The sequence below is a fragment of the Seriola lalandi genome, unplaced genomic scaffold, assembly GCF_002814215.2.
Source record: "Seriola lalandi dorsalis isolate HSWRI2012SDOR001 ecotype SW California unplaced genomic scaffold, Sedor1 jcf7180002054636, whole genome shotgun sequence".
NCBI lineage: Eukaryota > Metazoa > Chordata > Actinopteri > Carangiformes > Carangidae > Seriola > Seriola lalandi.
In genome coordinates, this window is record NW_019525189.1 from 7,734 (window position 1) to 17,775 (window position 10,042).

The 10,042-nt window shown below is 44.8% G+C and overlaps 1 protein-coding gene across 2 annotated transcripts in view; it reads right to left on the reverse strand.

Moving 5' to 3' along the window:
- LOC111665388 (integrin alpha-3-like) overlaps positions 1-10,042 on the reverse strand; it is an 18,879-nt gene that overhangs the window by 3,444 nt on the left and 5,393 nt on the right. For both annotated transcript variants that reach the window (XM_023420376.2, XM_023420377.2), the window contains exons 7-24: positions 9,862-9,921; positions 9,611-9,764; positions 8,924-9,117; positions 8,753-8,841; positions 8,525-8,658; positions 8,132-8,209; positions 7,969-8,036; positions 5,167-5,303; positions 3,267-3,410; positions 2,813-2,910; positions 2,013-2,181; positions 1,742-1,828; positions 1,513-1,592; positions 1,306-1,383; positions 1,112-1,214; positions 861-1,037; positions 627-755; positions 350-460 (exon numbers count right to left, since the gene is read on the reverse strand). In XM_023420376.2, coding sequence (XP_023276144.1) covers positions 350-460; positions 627-755; positions 861-1,037; positions 1,112-1,214; positions 1,306-1,383; positions 1,513-1,592; positions 1,742-1,828; positions 2,013-2,181; positions 2,813-2,910; positions 3,267-3,410; positions 5,167-5,303; positions 7,969-8,036; positions 8,132-8,209; positions 8,525-8,658; positions 8,753-8,841; positions 8,924-9,117; positions 9,611-9,764; positions 9,862-9,921 — 2,090 coding nt within the window. The remainder of the gene's footprint in view (positions 1-349; positions 461-626; positions 756-860; positions 1,038-1,111; positions 1,215-1,305; positions 1,384-1,512; positions 1,593-1,741; positions 1,829-2,012; positions 2,182-2,812; positions 2,911-3,266; positions 3,411-5,166; positions 5,304-7,968; positions 8,037-8,131; positions 8,210-8,524; positions 8,659-8,752; positions 8,842-8,923; positions 9,118-9,610; positions 9,765-9,861; positions 9,922-10,042) is intronic.

A 10,042-nucleotide genomic window follows, 5' to 3' on the forward strand; every position in this document is an offset into this window, starting at 1 on the left:
TGTGTGTGTGTGTGAGTGTGTGAGTGAGTGAGTGTGTAATACATATTTCCCCTGCTTTTAATTTTTGATCTATATTCTTATTCTATATTCTGTATACAATCTTCAAACACATCTGTAGTTGTGTGACAAACAGCTGTTTATCTCCACATCCATCTGTTCATCAACATGATGATCCATGTGTCACCTGATGAGTCTCAGTGTTTCCTCTCTGTTAGCTCTCTGCTGCTCAGAGGAGCTTTTATAATGAAAATACTGACACTGATCCAGACAGGAAATGAGCCGACAACCCAACGCTGAACTGTGGATTCAATGACTTAAAGTTGAATACATGTAAAGAAAGTGGCTGCACCTCGATCATGGTAGAGTTCCACAGTCTGGCTTTGAGCGTCAGAGTCGCAGAGTTGTTCATGTTGATCAGTGGACAGACGAATGTCACACACTCAGCCCCGCCTAAACAGTCCTGTCACAACACATTTAAAACACCTTCAGACTTTATTTCCATTAGTACCTCAGCTCTGAAGCCTGAGCTCCAGTCTGAACTCAACAGATCCAAACTGTTCAATAACAACATCCACATGATTCTTATTTGCAGCGCCCCCATGTGTTCAACAAATACTTGTTTGTACCAGAGTGTAGGACTTCTTCTTCTGCCGCTGCAGGTGGAGGACAGGGAGACTGTTTTCACTCTGCTTCTCCTCCATCAGCTCCTCCTCCTCAAGACTCCTCCTCCCCCTCTTCTTCTCCTCCTTTGACAGCTGAGGAAACAGAAACAAAAACTCACTAGTGATAGTTGGAAAGGTCACGGAGGGTAAATTGTATTTTGAAAGGAGTCTGTGTTAGGCTGCTGTTGTCATGGTTACCTCAAGGTTTAGAGTATTGACGATATTGCCTGGTGGATTACAGCCAGGGTCTGAGGTGCCGCTCATTTGGATCTCTGTGAGGTACAGCAGCCACTTTCCATTGGACACCACCCTCGGCCAATCAAACTTCACCTCAAGGTTGCCTAGGCGACCCAGCGGCTTCCCGCTGATGTGCACCTGTCAGAGAAGGTCATGGGTTACACCTGATTTGTTTCCGCAGCCACAAGAGATCAGACTGAATTCAGCCAAACCTGAAAGGTGAACAGTAGCAGACTGCCAACGTCCTCTGTCTTCTTCATGGCCGACTCTCCGATCACATGGCCACTGAAGGAGGTGGGGCCTGAAGGACTGATTCTGTCAGGACACAATTAACAATTCAGGTCATTACGTCAAAGGTCAGAGGTCAGTATTAAACGTCTTAGGTGACTGATACTGCTGAACGTACAGAGTGAGGGACGTCTGCAGCGAATACTCCACCAACATGGAGACAGAGACCGGAGACAGATCTGACTGTTCACTGAGACTGAAGACACACAGAGACACCAGTCAACATCTGTCCAATAAAACACATCCAGTGTGTGTGTGTGTGTGTGTGTGTGTGTGTGTGTGTGTGTGTGTGTGTGTGTGGGGGGGGGTTTAGTGTGTGTCCTACGTGGACAGCTGCAGGAGAGACTCAATCTCCCTGGTGTCCAAACTGATGTCTGATAGCTGAAATATGATGAACATCTGGACCTGGAAGACAGGAAGGTCCAGAGTCTCAGCAGAGGCAGCAGTACTGCAGTAGTACTCCAGTAGTACTACTGCAGTACAGACAGTAGTATAGACAGCAGTATTAGCAGTACTCCAGTGTCAGTAGCAGTAACAGACGATAGAGAACGTACCTTCTGGTTGCTTTTGAACGGGTTCCCCAGCTCACACAGAACAACAGTGTTCTCAATAGAACACCCCACTGTTGTTGTGGCCTCCCCCTGGAACACAAACAACCAGGTCCTTTAAGGTCAGTCTCAAATCATCCTGTCAGGTCCTTCAGGTGAAACAGTTCTTAATGTATAAATATCTGCTCATATGCAGACGACACTCTGCTTTCCATCTCCACTGGCTCCTTTCACACCTGCTAAAAGCTGGAAGACAAAAAGATTTAATCTACACTACCTTCGTTCGAACTCCAGAATATATGAGCGATGACGGGATGCTAATATTCAAAATGGCGTTGTGAGCATCCTCTGCTGGTCGGCCCAGTGACGGTGTGTTGCTGACGTTCACCTCCAGAAACAGTCTGTTAACACTGGTGTTGTAGTGTAACACTTGACTTCCCCTCTGCCTGAAAACACAGTCACACACACACATCAGCTCAGTCAGCTAAGACATGCTACATTGGTCAGATCAGGTCATGTTACAGGTCATGTGAGCTGTCAATCACCTGATCAGGAGTGACTGTAACTGTCAGAGATGTTTTAATTCTTTTAACAGTCAGTCCAGTCCTTTTGGATGAAGACCAAAGTCAAGACTCAAACCAAGTCCCAAGTTATTTCTCACTTTATTCGAGGTCAAGTCTGAGTGAAGACCCAGCTTCAAGTTCCCAGGCTGAAGGAAAGACCCAAGTCAAGTACTGAAGTCTTTCAGGTGAATCATGGGTCCAAAGAGAAGTCGGGTCCTTAAGGGCAAGTCTGAGTCTCAAGTCCTTCAGAGTGAGTTCAAGTCAAGTTTCAAGCCAAAGGATTTGACTGAAGTCTCACGCCTACACTTTCAGATCAGACTAGTAAACCTGACGCTGCAAGAGACTCAGGAAGTTTAGACTGAGCAGCTCAATCAATCAATCAATCAATCAATCAATCAATCAATCAATCAAACAAACAAATAAACTGGAGCCAGTTTGTCACAAACATCATGTAGTGAAATCACCAGAATGAGAACTGTCAAGTTCTCTTAACATGGCGGAAGGGTCCACTTACATGGTGAAGGGTTTCTGGTCTTCATCTGTGAACTGAGCCGCCATCTGCAGGTTACTATGGCAACGGTTATCAGAACCACAGGCCTTCTGGATATGGATCTGACAGATTAAAAAATTCTGCATCAGTGAGGGAACATTCAAACAGTGAGGCAGTGTTACATGTGGTTCTGATGTAGGTTCTGATCTGTTTGAAGACCTGGTTATGACCCAGAATGTGTTCTGTTGTACTGATTGCTTATGACTTTAGCTGTGCCAGGTTCTGACCTTTGCTCTGGGCTTTTGATTGGTTAGGAAATGGGTTCCAATGAGTTCTGACCTTGATTTCAATGGGTGCTGGGTCTGGACTAATAATTGATTTTGATTCGGGTCAGAGATTCTGGTTCTCATTTGGGAACTGGGCTTGGTTCTGATTTTGGTTCTGTTTGGTTCTGACCTGGGTTCTGTTTGGTTCTGACCTGGGTTCTGAAGGGTCGGGGTGTCTGGCTCAGCACAGGGAGGCGTTTCAGGTCCTGCATGGAACCTCTTTTCTTCGGCAGCTTCTCGTACAGAGAGACATTCAGGGAGAAAACCAGAGGTTCCACTTGGTCTCGGATTGGACTCTGAGGAATAAACACACAGAAGAGAACCTCAGCAACTCAGAGAACATTGGGCCAACAGTAACGTCAACCTGTGGACAAGTCTCAGGTCTCTGCAGGTCTCTGCAGGTCTCAGGTCTGTGCAGGTCTCAGGTCTCTGCAGGTCTCAGGTCTCAGGAAGTCTCAGGTCTCAGGTCTCTGCAGTTCTCAGGTCTCAGGTCTCTGCAGGTCTCTGGTCTCTGCAGGTCTCTGCAGGTCTCAGGTCTGTGCAGGTCTCAGGAGGTCTCAGGTCTCTGCAGGTCTCAGGTCTCTGCAGGTCTCTGGTCTCTGCAGGTCTCTGCAGGTCTCTGCAGGTCTCAGGTCTCTGCAGGTCTCTGCAGGTCTCAGGTCTCTGCAGGTCTCAGGTCTCAGGAGGTCTCAGGTCTCAGGTCTCTGCATGTCTCAGGTCTCAGGTCTCGGTCTCTGCAGGTCTCTGCAGGTCTCTGGTCTCTGCAGGTCTCTGGTCTCTGCAGGTCTCTGCAGGTCTCTGGTCTCTGCAGGTCTCTGCAGGTCTCTAGTCTCTTCAGGTCTCTGCAGGTCTCTGGTCTCTGCAGGTCTCTGCAGATCTCAGGTCTCTGCGGGTCTCTGCAGATCTCAGGTCTCTGCAGGTCTCTGCAGATCTCAGGTCTCTGCAGGTCTCTGTAGATCTCAGGTCTCTGCAGGTCTCTGCAGGTCTCTGGTCTTTGCAGGTCTCTGGTCTCTGCAGGTCTCTGCAGGTCTCAGGTTTCTGGTCTCTGCAGGTCTCTGCAGGTTTCTGGTCTCTGCAGGTCTCTGGTCTCTGCAGGTCTCTGCAGGTCTCTGGTCTCTGCAGGTCTCTGCAGGTCTCTAGTCTCTTCAGGTCTCTGCAGGTCTCTGGTCTCTGCAGGTCTCTGGTCTCTGCAGGTCTCTGCAGGTCTCTGGTCTCTGCAGGTCTCCTGAGAGGAAATCCGGCGGAAAACGAGCAGCAGGAATGTGAACCAGTCTTTACAGTTATGGGACTAACTGGAACACAGTGTGGAACATCAGGCCTGATGTGACTGTCTGAACGTGTCAGCATCACATGACTCACTGAGTCATCACAGGTCTGACATCACAACAGGAAGAGAGAAACTGTCAAACACAAACACTCTGATAAGAATGGCACGCAGACGTGACAGGACGAGTCCGAAACGTCCTAATCCTGGTCCTGCATGTGGAACGTCTGACTCAACACCCAGCATCACTCTCTCAAGGAGCCGTATGAAAAAACCTTGTATGTCCAGAAGTTCTTTTCCAACACGTCAAACTGTTTGTGTCAGAGCCGTCAGCAGTTCGTGGAGCAGCAGGATGTGAACTGTCAGACTGATTAAAGTTCAGTCTTATCACACGCAGCACCACTTCCTCTAATCAACTAATCAACTCATTTAACATAAAGAGATATGCTTGACCAAGTATAGAGTCGAGACACAAACCTCTTAATGTTAGTATAAGATGCTAATGATAGTGTTGGCATGGATTTCACTCAGCTGTTAAAAAAGGTGGGGAACTGTCATGTTTGTATTTATAGTTCCAGTATTTAAATGTAGGTTGTAAACCTGCTTTTCTCAGTGATGAACAAAGTTTTCTGAATCTAACTAAAAACATAATAAATAAGAATAAGAATATCTGTAGATCAGATCATCAGCGAGGTTCCTGATCTCTGTAATGAGTCCTCGCGATGTGACTGTGATGAATGGCTTCACCTGCAGGGGGCGCTGTCTTGTGTTAAATGAGTGTGACTCACCAGCAGTCCCACTCGCAGGGATTCGCACCGTTTACTCGGCATCGACAGGTAACCGGAATAAATGCTCTGCTTGTTGGCATGGAAACGGAGGCGGGACTTGAGACTGGTGATGTCAGCAGTCACAGTGAAGTGGACAGCTGTGAGAGGAAGACACATGTTAGCATGAGACAGCACACACTGTAAATCTGTATATGACATGAAGGTAGAATCACAGGTATCACAGAATAAATAACAACAACAAAACAACAACTGAAATCATTTCACTCTCTGATCACAAGCATTGAATCAGTGATTTGTTCAGTCACATGATGATGATCCATAAGAACAGTAAAAACTGTTGTTGTTTATAGGAAACAGACTCAGTGAAGTTATGTTGAAGCTCCATTCATCTCCAACAATCAGTCGCCTGATTGTCACTGACATCAGGAGACCCTCAAAGACCTGACACAGTCTGATCCACCATGAAGACCACAACAACACAAGAACCTTAGAGAAGAATATGGATCCACAGAATCCAGGACCCTGTCTGTTAACAGAGCTGATGTGTTTACATGATGAGTTCAGGTACATCATATCTGACAGGTGATCAGGTGATCAGGTGGTTACATTCATCAATCTAAAGTTACAGGTGAAGACCAGCTCAGTGCTAAAACCACCAAACTAACCTGGTTAGCTTAGTTAAAACAGCTAGTTACTCAGTGTTAAATTATCATTGCTATTTAGTCTTTAATTATTAACCACCATGTTGTCATTGTCCCATGGAAACCAAGTATCTCCAAAACTATCAGTCCTGTAGACACGAATGTCCCTGACTGACTGATGGTCAGTGCTGCCTTTCAAGTCCACAAAGGAGAATGATCCAACATCACAGATTTGCCATGGTAACAGCCCGTCCACATTCATCATGATAGATAAATAAATATAAAAAATTATAAGATAAAATACACATATACTGTATATACAGACATTTATATGAACATGTATATCTATGATTATTTATTATTAGAGTGGTTCTCTGTTCCTGTCATCACTTAATTATTATGAATTATTATCATCATATTATTATGTTTGTTCAGTCACTGTTCATTTACTTTATTATTTACTTCTGCTTTCATTAATCACGTGTGTGTGTGTGTGTGTGTGTGTGTGTGTGTGTGTGTGTGTGTGTGTTTTGGTCTCATAGCAACAGTGTGACCTTGTCTCTGATTGGTCATATTAACAAGACACACAGGACACACAGATCTCTCAGAGGAAGTGTGTGTGTGTCTCAGATGTAATAATATCAGTTTCTGTAATGTGATTTATCATTCAGAGAAAAACACACAGAGGACAAGGACATGAGGACACACAAGGACACAATATGATGTCATCTAATGTGTGTGTGTGTGTGTGTGTGTGTGTGTGTGTATGTCACTTTGTTGATAAACAGCATGGTTTAATTGACAGCTTTGCTCTATCAATCAATCAGGTCGGCCAATTAGCTGAGAGTGTTCGCTCGCACACACACACACACACACACACACACACACACACACACACACACACACACACACACACACACACACAGGAAGCTGGTTGATGATAATTAATGACCCCTCACTATAAACAGACTCGTTAGCATCGTGTCCTCGTAAACACTCCATCTATCAGGTTAGCATGTTAGCATTAGCAGAGATGACTGTAAACTTGAAATGTGATGTAATGTCTTTGATCCTGTTTTTTCTGTTGGTTTTATTGTTCATGGTTGAAGACATAGTGAAGTCAGGTTTGTGTTGACACTGTTGGACGTGTCTTGACTTTATAAACAGATGATTCTCTCTGTTGAACTGGACACCCGCAGGTCCAGGAAACTAATTGTGATAACAGCTCTGATGATCTTATGATATGATGTATTTATACGAGTTATTATTCTCAAACTGTGGAGGTTACATTGATTTGAGGAGAGGGACTTTGGGAAAATCTAAACTCAGACTGGGGGGGTAGAACATACATTACATGTCATTTACATCATCTCCCTGCTTATCAGCTGAGCGAGACTCTGGGGAACAGGTGAGTCCAGCTGTTCACATCTGTGCTGAGGAAGGTGTTTGACCTCACTGCTGCTGGAAGTAGGTGGTGAAGGGTCTGCTCACTCTGCTGATGACTTCTGGACTGGGGATGTGTGGACCCAGTCTGTCTTGTATGACGCCTGTTATCCTGGTCTGGCTGATTGTACTAAATAAACTCATGGACTCATGTTGGACCACATCCTCTGCCTGCACAGTAGAGACCTGGTGTCTGACCCACCCCCAATTGGGCACTTCTTTCTGGAAGGAATGTTGCAGCCTCCTGGGCGCTTCAGTCAGTCTCTCCTCCGGTTTCCACCCCCAGACCAACAGCCAGACACAGCGGCTTGACCAGGAGCTGGAAGCAGAGCTATGCTGTCCTCCCAGAACTGTCCTCCAAGTCTCAGAGGACTCAAACAACTCACTCCTCTGTTCCTCCACCAGCCTGTCCCCATTCTGCGCCTACAGTTACCGACCTCTTTCTGGACTTCAAATGCCACCACAAAAGTTGTGTAACTTAATTAACTGCTGCAGTAAATCCAAAGTCCACAGGCAACAACAGTAATATCCACAGACGGAGCTCTGAGTCTAAAGAGTAATATCCACAGGATGTCAACAGAAACTCTGTTTGCGTGGAAGAAAACCTCATTGTGGACTTCAATATAAATTCATTTAAATAAATTCTTTTATAGCTGAAATGATCGATTGACAGACACCAGTTCACATTGTAGAGCTCGGACTGTTGTTGTTTACTCACTGATGTTGTCTCTGTCTCTCCTCTCTCCGGTACTAAAGATGTAGGAGAAACACACCTCCACCTGGATACTGATACACACACACACACACACACACACACACTGAGTCAGTCTGTTAGCATGTTAGCTTGTTAGCCTGTGAGCAAGTATCAGCTTTGATCTCACCAGAAGTCGCAGCTGTTTGGGTCGACGACGTCTGGAGAAACTCTGAGGGTTTTATTCAGGTGGATGACTGGACGAGTTCTGAGGAAACAATAAATCAATCAATTAAAAAAATCAATAACTGATATGTAAACATGTGAGCAACATGTTTATTTACATGTTTACACACAGACTGTATAGTTGTTATTAGTTATTATTTACTTTTAAGTTATTATAAACTTATAAACATGTTTTATGTTGTTTCACACTGTAGCTGATGTTTTCTATTTGAAATCTACCCTAAAGAAAATATATACTGTATATGTGTATATAATATATATATACTATAAATATAAATGTTACACATATTTTTTTTTAATGTGGAGCAGTAGAGGTATAACTGAACATGAACAGAACCTGAGCAGAGCAACGCTGTCATCCAGAGAACCAACCACCAGGTCTGGATATCTGTTCCCATCAACATCCAGACCTCCAGACAGGGAGTACCCGAAAGTCCTGAACCCAGGAGAGATGCTGGTGCCCCTGATCACCTGCACAGAGACAGGGGGTGTGGGGTTCAGGTAAGGGTCAGGTTTATGTTAATGAGGGTTCTCTTAAATACAGGAAGACAAACTTGTGTGAGACCTGGCTCGGTTCTGTAGAGACCCCCCCGCTGCTCCCAGTCCAGATCATCACACTTCCTGTTTCATGGAAAGGAGCTCCGACTGCAAAGTCTGAGAAACAACAACAAGCTGATTAATGGTTACTGATTACTAACGTGACCATCATGTCATCATCAGCGAGGAGTGTCCTCACCCTGGAAGCCATCTTGGTTTAGGTCTCCAGCAGCAGTAACAGCCATACCAAACCCAGATCTGTCCGGCCCCCTCAGGACCACACTGGGTCTGGAATCAAACCTTCCTCCTGCATTCATGTAGACATAGACCGCCCCACCCGCCTCCTGCTGACGGTGGAAGTAAAAAGGAGCGCCCACCAGCAGGTCGTTCCAGCTGCAGGGCAGAACCAAGACGTTACCGACCCATTCTGCGACCTCAGACTCGTCAGGGTCTATCTATTCTTTATATATCAATATATATTATTAATACATTTATTGATAGATGCTCTATATTTCTGTTAACACGAGTTCTTCACATGAAGCTAAAGATTTGATTCTGAATATGAATATAAAATGTTAAACTAAAATACTAATTTAAATTTCAATTGTGGTTAAATTGTTTCCAAAACTTCAAAATCATGTCTCCCCCAGGCGTTAATAAGTTAATACAACGAGAATAAACTGTGTAAAACCTCAATCTAAATTAAAAGGTGGGTTTGGTCTTGATATGATTAGACATTAAAAAGGTTTCTCTTCATTACTGAATTTTGTTTCTCTACAATGTGAAAACTTTGACTCAGGTCAAAGACTGGACCAGATAACGTCCTCAAGACGACCTAAATGATGACATCGGTGTGACTCATGTGACCTGTAACCTGTCACGTTACCCGTCGTTGTTGAGGTCGGTGGTTGCCACGGCGTTGCCGAAGTACGAGCCCGTCTGTTCACCACGTAAAGTCTGCTGAACTATCAGTTTATTATTCTGTTTCACTGCCAGCAACACAGAGCCACGGGCGTCATCTTTACTGTCCTTAGGAGCTCCTGTCAATCAATACAACAATCAATACATCAATACATCAATATCTGTGTGTTCTGGCTGAAAAATCAATATAGGAGTGACAGTAAAGCCGTCCATCACCTGTTACTATGGTTTCATTAAGTTCAGAGAGAAGACGACGAGCCTGAGTGATGGAGTATCCTGAAAGCACACACACACACACGCACGCACACACACACACACACACACACACACACACAGTAGATTAAAGTAAAAGTGGTAAGTCAGTTTCAGTCACCACACCAGAACAGAACCGTACCTT